A 12,129-nucleotide genomic window follows, 5' to 3' on the forward strand; every position below is an offset into this window, starting at 1 on the left:
CCCCACCAGCCTCTCTCTGGCTTCTCATACCTTCAAGTGCCCTGCCCCACTTGGGCCAACCCTCCCCTAGGAGTGTGGGTGGCATCACTCAGAGGGAGGGATTGAACAGTGCTGCTCCCTGCTAGAGACCATCCCCCCCCCCCGCCCCCGAAGCAGTTCAGCTTGGCATCTACCCCCTGCCCTCCGGCCCCCACTTTGCTCTCTGCAACGCCCAGCTGTACGCAGTCTGTGCTCCCCCGAGCCCGCATCTGGGATCCCACTCTAAGCCTCCTCTGGCTTGCCCTGCAGTCATCCATCAGCTTCAGAAATGGAGCTCAGACAGTGCCTCTGTTGGGAAGCTGGCCTGTTGTCCTGGCTCTGTCCCTAGAAAGAACCATTTCCCTCATTTAATCTCCTACCTGCCCTTGTGGCCACAGCAGAATTATGGATCCCACCTGTCTCCCCTGCTAGGCTGGGTGCTCCTCGAGGTGTGCAGCCTGTCTTATCAGCCTACATTGCTGGGCCCAGAACAGGGCTGCACAGAGGAGACACCAATGACTGTCTGGCAGCTGTAGAAGTGACTGAAAACACAGACAGCTGCTTTATTTGTTTTCGGACAGAAGCACATCCTTCATTTCTTAAGCATCATGGGCACCTGGCAGAAGATGGCTGTGGTCGGGGGGTCTGGAGGCTGTGGTCCCATAACTGGTCTCTTCTTCAAGGCTCCAAGTCACTGCCAGGGCCAGGAATGATGGCTGCTTCTCAACCCTACAAAGGAAAAGAGGTCAGAGTTCAGGCATGGCCCTCTTCTCCCAGGAACCCTGCGCACCCAGACCTAGGCTCCAAGAGGGCGTTTAATAGAAAGAGTCCTTCCCAGCTGGTCCTGCAGCCCGGAACTGGCCTCTTCACCTCCAGGCCCAGTGCTCACTCAGTGCGTGCCACCAGGACCAGCTAACATGGACCCTCTACTCACCTGACCTCCCGCCCCGAAGATAGGTGGGCCTCAGCTCAGTTCTCCTCAGCCCCACCAGGTCTCCCCTGTTCTCTCAGAACTGCCTACGTGAAACCACTCGGAGAGCATGTCCTGGACTGAGGCTTTCACCTGCTGTCCACATCCACACACACACGCCACCAGGCTCAGCAGGTGCTGCACCGGGCAGGAGCTTGCCCGTGCTCTGAGAAGTGCCTCCTGCACAACTCCCAGCAAGGTGGGCCTCTGTCCTGTTCCTACTCCCTCTGCCAGAGACACTGCCACCTGGCCGCTTCTAGAAGCAAATCACTATTAGAGCCTTGAACTCCATCGCCAGCTCTGCCAGGCTCCTCTGCAGTGGAGGCTGGCAGGGGGCAGTTTGAGTTTCTCTGGCACCGGCTGCCTTTCCCACGCAGGGCACAATCAGAGGCCCTTCTGGAGTCAGGTCGAACATGCTTTTCTGGGGGAGGGGAAGCACAGGTGTGGGAAAGAGGGAGCCAGGCCTGGCAGTGCCCCAGTTTCTCTCGGGCATGCTGGAGCTACAGAGAGCACGCTGGTTAAATGCAATCTGCCTTCCTTTGTGATCATACCTTGGCCCCAGTGTGTGTGTGGGGGGGGAGTAGGGTCTGGATGAGAGAGGGAGGACAGAGACAGGGCTCTGCTGGGAAGCCAGGGGAGCTGCCTCAGTCCCATGTCTTTCCCTTGGTAAAAATAACCTTCATTATGGGTGAGCAGGGGCTTGGAAGGGCCTGTCAGGGGAAAGGTACTCTGCAGACTTTCACAAAGACCTCAGCAGATGCACAGGGCACGGGAGAGCCTTCCTTCGGTTCCATGGCCCCCAGTGTGGTCTAGCAAGCCGCCTAGCTCCAGGCTCCTTCCCTCAACAGGGCTGCAGCAACAGTTGGCTGTCTTTTCTGCCCAACTTGAAGATGAGCAAACAGCTTTCCATGCTCCACAGGGGAGAGGAAATGACCTCCTATCCAGGCGTTGCCCCCACCTGATCCCATGCGGACCTGCTGCTGGGTTCCCTCTGTCCCACAGCTACACTGGGCAGGTGTGAGCTGGGTAGAGCCTCGAACAGGCTGACAGAAGAGTGAGAAGGGTCTAGTGAGGCCAGGCTATTGAGCAGCAGAGAAACCCTTGACTTCTGATCTTAGGCTTCCCACCACCAGAACTCACAGCAGCTTGTCTCCTACTTGGGCAAAAGAGGTTTTTCCACGGGAAAAAGGCCACACCCCACAGCTCTTTTAACAAACACACCAGCCCTCTGGTGATTCTGAACTGAAGTGCCCCTAGGTACGTGTGTGTGGGAGCTATGTCAGGGTGAGGAGGGGCCAGGTCCAGTCTGGAGCAGTGTACTTGGGAAGGGGATGGAATGGTCTAGAAGAGGGACAGGAATTGGGGAGGTGTGAGGAGGGGAACGGGAACTGGTTGGGAGGATCAGAGAAGGAGGACAAGGTCCTAGGACCATGTCTCAGGGGAGGGATGCTGCCCGCCTCAGATGTCTAGGACAACCACAGGCCTCTGAGACCTGGACCCACTGTTACCCCTTCCCTCTCACAGAGGCTGGGTCCTGCATTCCCCTTCAGACCACCATAGGAGTGGGGTGGGCAGGGGGGTCCCCTTAGTCCCCTCCTCCTCTGAGGCAAGCCACACCTGCGCCTCCACCTCCAGAACCCCAAGGCTCTTCTTTCACAGGGCTTACCTGCCTTTTCCATGATCTCCACCCTATGCCATGGGCCCTCCTCCATGCTCCCACCCTCAAGTGCTCAAAGGTAAGAAATGGGTGGCATATGCATGCTCTTAACTGGCCCCTTGAAGGTGGGGCCTGACTTTGCCCAGTGCTGCCCCTGGACTTGGCCTAGTGGGGCCCAAATGCCCACAGGGCCCTTTTCCTAGCCTAGATTTCCAAGAGCCCTGTGGGAACAGCCAGGCAGGACATCTGAACCAGGAGGCGCCTGAGGGCATCTAAGGCCTATGAGTCCCTCCCTGTGTGAAAGGCAGAGACCTTGAGGTTAGAATGCCTGATGCAGCAGACAGAGATGGCAGACAGCTGTCAGCACTGGCAGTGCCCGCCCCCACGCCCCCAGAGCCCAGAAGCCCCGGGCCTTACCTTGTGGGCAGCACTCACGCAGTGCTGGTAAGCTTTGACCAGGTCCGAGCACAGGAGCACCTCATGCAGGTGGTCGCGGTAGCAGCGAAGGATCTGAGCCTGCAGCTCTGAGCACATGGGCTCCAGCCTGCGGGGCCTGTGGGACACAAAGCAGGCAGGCCTGGGGCTCCATCCCAGTGCACAGGGGAGGGCAAGGGCTCACTCGCTCAACACCATGGCTTAGGTAGCAGGTCCCGCACCTCGGCTTCCAGTAACTCTTCAGAGAGAACCAGGGGGCCGCAGGGGGTCTAGTGCTGTGGGAAGTGGGGTCTTGCCCTAGGGCTGTGGTCGGCAAACTGTGGCTCGCGAGCCACATGCGGCTCTTTGGCCCCTTGAGTGTGGCTCTTCCACAAAATACCACGTGCGGGCGCGCACGTACAGTGCGATTGAAACTTCGTGGCCCATGCGCAGAAGTTGGTTTTCGGCCTGGGCGAGTCTATTTTGAAGAAGTGGTGTTAGAACACTCAAGGGGCCAAAGAGCCACATTGTGGCTCATGAGCCGCGGTTTGCCGACCACTGCCCTAGGGGGAGAGGAGCAGCCAGCTGGAGGACTGTGGTGCTGACACTCCCGCCACCTCCCAGGGCAATTCTGGCCTAAGTTGTACACCTGATTGTGACCATGTAATTATACACATTATAGCTACTTTCTCACACAAAGTTATTTTTCTGACTTAAAAACTAATACATGCACAGTGAGGAAAACGGGAATACTATGGAAATGTCTAAAAAAGAAAACTGTTGAGAATCTTACTTCCTAGAGATAGCCACTACAGTATTTTGGGAGTACTTTATTATTTTTTCTTTCTTCATTTTTCAAAGGAGGTTTAGAACCTACAAAAACTTAATTTTTTCTTTTTTAAAATAGGAAACAAAAATTTTTATTGAATTTCTAGAGGTAACATTGGTTAATAAATTTATACAGTTTCAGGTGTACAGGTCTATATAATACATATCTGTATAATGTGTGTTCACCACCCAAAAGCAAGTCTCTTTCCATAACCATTTATCCGCTCTTTATCCTCTCCTACCTCCACCCACCCGTCTTTCCTCTGGTAATCACCTCAGTGTTGTCTGTGTCTATGAAGTTGTTTTTTGTTTGTTTGTTTTTGCTTAATCTCTTCACCTGTTTCACCCTCTCCCCAAACCCCCCTCCTCTTTAACAGCTGTCAGTCTGTTCTCTGTATCTATGAGTCTGTTTCTATTTTGTTTGTTTGTTTATTTTGTTCATTAAATTCCACATATAAGTGAGATCATATGGTACTTGTCTTTCTCTGACTGGTTTACTTCACTTAGCATAATAATCTCCAGGTCCATTCATGCTGTCACAAAAGGCAAGATTTCCTTCTTTTTTTATGGCTGAGTAGTATCCCCTTGTGTAAATGTACTACAGCCTTTTACCCACTCGTCTACTGCACCATTATTATTTTAAGATAACTCCAGACAGTTATGAACATAAAGGAACAGAATACTCAGCTGCTTAGGAAGTAAGACACCAGGATTTACCGTCACACTAAGAGTCTGGAGGTGGCACTTCTAGTGCTGCTGTACCATCAATGCCGCCACCCCAGCCAGTTCTCCTCCTTCCCCTGCACCAAAGCAGAACGGTGGCTGTCATCTCAGGTCTGTTGTTTCACGCACATCAGCTTTCTCCTTTTCCACGGGCCTGAACTGTGTCAAAGCCCATCCCTAAACCCATCACTAAAGAGGGGAGTGAAGTGACTATGTTTAGCTAAGACTAATAAGACTCAGGCCCAAAGCTCGTATAAAAATGACGATTTATAAACCACAGAAGCCATGCCATGCCAACTCAAAGGTGTGCGACTCGGAAGGTAAAGAGTGTGCGGGAAAAGCGACCTTTCCATTTCCGGGAAGGAGGGAACAGGACAGCCCGGCAGGCTGTGAGGCCAGGCTCTGCCCCAGCAACACGCGGTTCAGGGATCCTCTTACTGGGTAGAGTCACAGGGACAGCCAACAACTGGGGTACAGTGGGGTGACCACCTGATTCCTCCAATGCTTATAGGATGTCTCTCCATTCTTGTATGTAAAAACTTTTTGACATGGATGTGTCTAATTGCAGGACTTTAAATATGGACTTTTGGCCCAGCTGGTGTGGCTCAGTGGCTGAGCCTCGACCCATGAACCAGGAGTTCATGGTTCAATTCTGGGTCAGGGCACATGCTCTGGTTTTGGGCTTGATCCCAAGTAGAGGGTGTACAGGAGGCAGCCGATCAATGATTCTCTCTCGTCATTGATGTTTCTGTATTTTTCCCTCCCTCTCTCTGAAATCAATAAAAACACTGGACTTTCGTTCTTGAGGACAGCCGGGCCCTAAATGGGCATTCTGCCTCGGGTCAGTTCTCTGACTGTGCTTGCTGCTTCAGTTCCAACTGTTCCAATGTTCTCTCTCAGGAATGACATGAAGTCACAGACCTTTGCTTCTGCCCTCCATCCACTGCCTTGCCCTCCCTGTTTTAATCTCTGGGGTTCTCCATTCTCCAGAGGCCCGGGCCTCTCCTTTCCCAGCTTTGACCTGCCCATGCAGGGTGTGGCCTAGGAGGCCATGTCTTTCCATGGGCGCTCTCCTGGCACCTCTGTTGTCCTTCACACCAGCCCTACTCCGCTGTTCCTCACTGGGCGCTGCCCCCGAAGCAGGAGCGCCTGAGGACACAGGTTTTATTGCACCCTCCTTTGCACTGCCTTGAAGCAGCACCCCACCATCATGTGACTCCCAGGAGGGCCTGTTCCTGGCCTCAGCCCAGTTGCTGGCAGGCCCGGCAGGCCTCCTTGGTTGTGGAAGCATCAGGCTCAGTAGGGACAGCTGCTCTGAGCTGCGGGCCTGTCCAAGGCTTACAGGTCTATGTGGACAGGTGTCCTGGAGGTCAGGTGGGGTCCAAGTGGCCTGAGCCAGGTGGGGCAGCTGAGTCATCCTAGAAGCAGAGCCCTGACCCCGAGAGCCTTGCCCTCTCCACCTACAGCAGAGGCATGGCTCTCATGTTTCGGGTCATAAATAGGCAGAGCAGTTTCTTCGTAACTAGTCCCTCTCCCTTTGTCCCCTCCTCATTTGGTTGCAGGTCCCTGGACAAGGACCACTGTGCATTTTGAGGGCAGTTGTCACCAAACACTTAGTGGGTTCCCAGATCAGGAGAAATTGGGCCATGTCGAAATCCAGCCCCTCCACACCAGCACCACCTCTGGGACTGCACGGGCCTCTGTCCTCAGGGATTTATCAGGAACAATATGAGGAGACAGGATGGCAGGCAAATGTCAACTGGAAGAAATTTCACCCATCTGCCTGCAAAACAGCTCTGAATGAGATCTGACAGGGAGAGCACAGATCGACAATACAAGGCCTTTTCAGAGCAGGGCAGGGCTAGGCCTGTGCTCAAACCATTCATGAAAGTAGGTGCATTCTATCCAAGCACAGCCTTGCCCAGCCGTGGTCCATGTAACCTGCTTAAGAAACTGCTGATTTTCAAAACATTTAGTCTTGTGAACAGCTGCTCTTCAAATGCACACACAAAAAGGGTATCTGTTGTGTTCTGTGAACTTTCAGGGATTGAGATAAGTCCTGTTCACCCGTTTAAGGGTGTCCGCTGGCTTTGGGGGTTTAACATCACTCAAGTCTGAAGCCTCACATGCATTGCTAAGGATGCCGCTCACCTCCTAGGCCCTTACTTTCTTCATCTGCACAATGGGGACACTGCCTGCTGGAGGCTGCCAAAGAACAGGGGAGTATGCTGTGAAGTACAGCTCTCACTAACAACCTGGTTGCCCATGTGGAATATCAAGGCAAGGCATGGGAAGAGCTGAGGGAGAGGGGCTGGGGTTCCTGGTGGCACTTGGCGGAACAGAGCTGAGACAGGGAGGCTTTGGGGCTTCCTGTCTGAACATGTCCCTCTCCCTATAACCTAAGCTTCCATATTATTCCAGACCCAGTTCAGAGCTTGCCCAGGTCTCATTAGTGCCTCTCTCCCTAGAACCTTGGTGCCTCATTTCCCCAGAACTAATCATGGCATCCCTTCTCCAAGGAGCCAGCAGACATGAGCATGGCACCCTGTGGGCCAGCGGGGAGAACACAAGTTTGGGGGTCCAACAAACCAGGGCAAGGCTCTGGCTTTGTTACTTCATGTGTGTTCAGGAGTCAGATGGAGATGAGAAATCCACCAGGAGGAGCTCCTTGGGACTCAGAACCAGCATGGGCTCCTGGTATCATGGGCACTCAGGAAACTGGCTGAATGCTGCTCCAGCAGCACCAAGGGCATCCACAGCCTGCCTCACCAACAGCCCTGAGCATGGGCCTGATGGCCACAGGTGGGCACAGAGTAGCAGAGACCCCCGATTCCAAGAACTGCCCTGTTCACTAAGACAGCAGGCCCTTCTGCTGATCAGTCACCAGCATCATGATGTAGACACTGGGGAGTAAGGGCCCCCCGCAAAGGCTAACAAGGCTGCATCGATGACATGATGACTTCTGGGCATTCAGCATCATTCAAAATCCCCTCCCTGGGCACCATTCCACCTCCTAACCACTGCTCCCCACCCCGCCCCTTTGGGCACAAAAACCCCTTGCTCATTTCCTTTGCCAAGCAGACCCCTGGGCCAGCTCATCAACTACTCCTGCCAACCCCCTAACTTATGGTATCCTCTCACCATTCCAACAATTAACCCTCTGGAGCATAAGACCTCTGTACCACACAAGCCCCTGGAGCCTTCCACCTGAGCTTCTGTTACCCTGACTGCCATGTTCTCAGTGGAATTCACCATCTAGCACCAGGAATCCAACTCCCCCTCCCTAGTTCCTGTCTTGGTGAGTGGTATCACTATCCCTACGGTCACCCACCCCAGGTGGAGACCTGGAGTCATTCTAGATGCCTCCCTCGCCATCTGTATTTAGCTGTGTTGTTGAAGTCACTGTGCCACTAGTCCAAATGCCCCACAAGGGCAGGTTGTGCTCCCAACATCTCACAAGCTGGGCGAGGGCATTGGTTTCAGGCCTTTGGTAGCCTGCTAGTCTCTTGGCCTCATTCCCACTTTCCCCCAGGCAAAGCTGTACCAGGGGGAAGCACCCAGAACATGGCCTAGGGACCCAGGCTCCTTCCATCGGTACCTGTTCCTTCTCTCTTTTCTCACTGCGCCATCCATGGGGCAGAGCTCTGAACAGCCTTCTCTGACTGTAGGAGCCTTCTCCCTCACCAGCATGCACATCATCGGATTCCTCTTCGGTCTATCTGTCTGCACACAGGGCTTGGAGCTGCATGCCGAAAGCATGTGACTGGGTGTGCCCTGAAGGGAGTACCCCATGTGAGGCCTCAGGAGGAAGGGAACTTTATGAAGCAGCGACTGTGTATCTTGTCATCCACTTGTGCATTGCCACCAGATGAAGCAGATGTACCCTTCACAGCTTCTGTGGGGCTCTGCCCGCCCCAGTCCATACCATCGAGACTGGGCTAGGACAGTCCAGTCCCACAGCCTCGTGGGCCCAATGAAAGGTACAGGGCTAAAACTGTGCCTCACAGGGAAGATCGAAAAGTAGACCTTCAACAGCCACAGCCATGGCCAGGAAGGAAACACACCTTCAAGCCATCTGAACTTCTTGAACCATTTTTTGCTTTCCTGTAGCACAAACTAATACACTCAATCTTTGGCTTATGTGAGCTGGGACTGAGTGTCTGTCACTTGCAGCCAAAAAAGTTATCTAGAGAAGACAATGTGGTGAGGTGATGGGGTCAAGGGCTCCTGAGAACTATCTGTACGCATGATGGTCAGTGGGTTGGAGAGTCTCCCCCGCAAATCATGTCTTTCTTGGAACCTCAGAATGTGACCTTGATTGGAAACAGGGTCATTACAGATACAATTAGTTAGAATGAGGTCATTCTAGGGTAGGGCGGGCCCTTAATCTGATATGACTGGTGTCCTTATAAGAAGAGGAGAGACAGAGAGAGACACAGACACACAGAGAGAAGGCCACAGTGATGACGGAGGCTGAGACGGGAGTGATACGTCTATAAGCCAGGGAATAAAAGGAGCTTGGAGAAAAGCATGGAACAGAACCCGCCTCCTGCCTCAGAGAGAGCCAGTCTGATTTTGGTTCTTTGTCACAATAGCCCTAGGAAATGCATGCAGTCGGCCATGGAGGAAAAGGATGGGACCTGACCTCCAGAGGCAGAGCTGGAAGTGTCAGACCAGTGGAAATTGGTGGCAGGCTGGTGAATCACTAGTCACCTTCTAACAGAGCAACATGAGAGCTTCTATGACATAAGGCTCCTCGGCCACAGCAGCTACCCCTTAACGAGTATCCAGCGAGAGCCAGGCTCGGTGGTCTGCACAGTGTCTGGCCTCTGCCACCCCAGCAGGTTACCGTCTCCATTTACTAGTAGAGAAGAACTGGTTCTTCTGACTTGAGTCCTTCACCTGATTGGCAAGTGAAGAAGCTGTCATTCATAACCAGGTCTACAGAGCTGCTCCCCGTGCTCCCACGAAACCTTCACTGGAGGGAGAGATCTGGGTGAGGCTCAGGCTATGGGAAGGGGAGTTGACAAGGGGCACGCTTCTATCTTGGTGAACAGGATAGGCAGAAAATCCAGCCTCATCTGAGATTACATCTGGATGGACGTGTGGCCCTGGTCATTTGAGCACCAATACCTGTAGGGCCTACTGCATGCCAGGTCGTAGGCATATCCACAATAGCCCTGTGAGTGAGGCACCACTGTCCCTTTCTGTGGATGGCGACACTAGTCTCAGAAGGTTAAGTGACTTGCCTGAGGTCACACAACAGTGAGATGGAGTCACTGAGGATAAGAGCCTGGTGTGTTTGGCTCCACAGCCCTTGCTACCCACACTCTGTCCATCTTAGCTCCATTCTGCCTTTGGAAAATCCCAAAATATTCCAAAGAAGAAACAACCAAGAGAGAAACAAAACAACAAAGAAGAAACAAAGACCCTTGCCCCAAATCACACAGTAGTCAGGGCTCCCATATGAAGCCAGACATTTGCTGACTCAAAGTGGGAAGTGGAAGAGGGCTCGCAGGCCCAGATCCACAGGAGGAAGAGTGAGGGAGGAAGGTCATGAATGTGTGGCCACGCAGGGAGGCTGAGAACAAAGAGCAGCATGAACTGGAAAGGTGAGAAGGAAACAGCAAAGGAAGTGAAGGGCCCCACCAGTGCTGCTGGCCTGGGCAGGTGGGGACAGCATCTCCAGCCCCTTAGCTGGCAGGGAAGGTCAGCTGCCTGAGTGTGCACCGCATCCTTTGTGAGCAGCCCCAAACCCTCGGTGTGCTCTTATTTTATTTAATAAATGAAATCACATCAACTTCTCCTTCTTCTATTATCACGGCTGACATCAATCTGATAATATTGGCCTGGTGTGGAATTGGACTATTATATGTCCTCCTGATTATTTAATTTCAGAGAAACATCGGCAGGGGATGACTATATAGAGCAGGCTTTTTATTACAGGCAGCACTAAGGAGATCGCAAGTGAATTAGACATTCATCTTCGTCAGCTCCAATCTAGCTGTTCAGGAAAGGTTTCAGCTTTAACTGTAGCTAGGGCTGAGGTGCTGACAAGACCAGCTGGTTACTGAGGACTTGGTTAACTGGCTGCTATTGACGATGTGCCATTCACCCTGGGTAAGTGGAGCCCAGAGATCCCACCATCGATCAACGCGCCACGTGGGATCACTATCAGCTGCTGAATGCCGGCCTCCAGCTGCCCCTATCCCTCGGGCTGGAAGCAGCTATTCCAAGAGGCAAGGCCTGGCAAGACAGCCCTTCCGCTGAGAGCCGAGGGAGAGCTCTGCTCACAAGAGGATACAAAACACAAATTGGCCCCTGGCTGCCCTCAGTCAGTGAAGAAGAGGCTGCCTGTGACAGAATTCTTCCCCGGGACTATCACTCCATGCACACATGCAGGTACACACACACACACAGAATGGGGAGGGGCCATCCTTGGCCTGGTTCCTTTGTTGAAAAGACAACAGAGGATGCACATTCCCTTAGGGACCCCTCCAGCTTCACTAGACGTGTGGGATGGACGCAGGCTGGCACCTTCTGGGAGCCTGTGACGAGGAAGGAAACAGCAGGGTCGCAGTGGTGTCTGGTGCCTGAGGAGCAGAACACCAAGACCACCTGGGGCTGAAGAGCTGTCTGGCACTGTTTCTGCCATCGGAGGCCCATACTGCAGTCCCTAGGCAGCCTTGGCCCTAGAGTGGGGGTCCCAGGGCCCCAGCTGTGTTCTGCCTGGATTGCTGAAGGTTTTCAGAACACCACCCCCTCCAGCATGGCCCGTGGCAAAGGTAGGAGCCAGCAAGTGTAACTGCATGGAGGGCCTCTAGGATCCCAGTCTGGGAGAAGCCACTTTTTTCCCTACACTTTCCCTCTGAGCCCTCATTGTCTACCATCAGGGCAACTTCAGTCAGCTCCTAACTAGTTTACAATCCTCTGCTGGTCTGCTCCCAGTCCAGCTCCTGGCTAACACCAGGTGGAGGGCCCTCTCTAAGTATGACAATGCAGGTGCCCTGGCCCAGGCTTCCTGCAGAAGGATGGCCAAATGTCTGGGCCTGTCCTTCTAGCTCCATGCTTCAGTGCCAGCTGTGCCTACAGGCAAGGCTCCCAGCTCCACTCTCCTTGCCCTGTACCTCCTCCTCCCACAAAGCCTCACAGAGCCTCTAATGTAGCAAAGCAGAAACACCACACAAATAGATGTGGAGCTCTGAACTGGAGGAGAGGCATGCAGCATGGACAGGACTCAGCCCGGGTGTCACGCTGGTCAAGGGGACCAGGGGAGAAGGAGGCAGTCTTAGACAAGACTGGCACTGGGACCACAGAGGTGGAGGATGGAGATCCGCTTACTCTGGCTCCCAATCTCTTAGGTGCCTGTTTTCACTCTCCTGTGTCCTCTGTTCTAATTCAGATGTCCCACCACTTGTCATGGGCTCTGCACTGGTTTCCTAGTTTCCCTGTTCCCTCCAGCCCACCTTGCACTCTGCCGCCAACATGACTAACTCGCAATTAGACTGTGAGCCAGGCC

General features: G+C 53.4%; 1 protein-coding gene across 2 annotated transcripts in view; it reads right to left on the bottom strand.

The window, feature by feature from the left end:
• Positions 1 to 557: 557 nt before the first annotated feature.
• Positions 558 to 12,129, bottom strand: part of CHCHD6 (coiled-coil-helix-coiled-coil-helix domain containing 6) — a 226,045-nt gene continuing 214,473 nt past the window's right edge. For both annotated transcript variants that reach the window (XM_080683523.1, XM_080683524.1), the window contains exons 7-8: positions 3,063 to 3,198; positions 558 to 747 (exon numbers count right to left, since the gene is read on the bottom strand). In XM_080683523.1, the coding sequence (XP_080539649.1) occupies positions 742 to 747; positions 3,063 to 3,198 (142 nt within the window). In that variant the 3' untranslated portion in view covers positions 558 to 741. The remainder of the gene's footprint in view (positions 748 to 3,062; positions 3,199 to 12,129) is intronic.

Source organism: Plecotus auritus (assembly GCF_963455305.1).
Source record: "Plecotus auritus genome assembly, chromosome: 8".
Lineage (NCBI taxonomy): Eukaryota > Metazoa > Chordata > Mammalia > Chiroptera > Vespertilionidae > Plecotus > Plecotus auritus.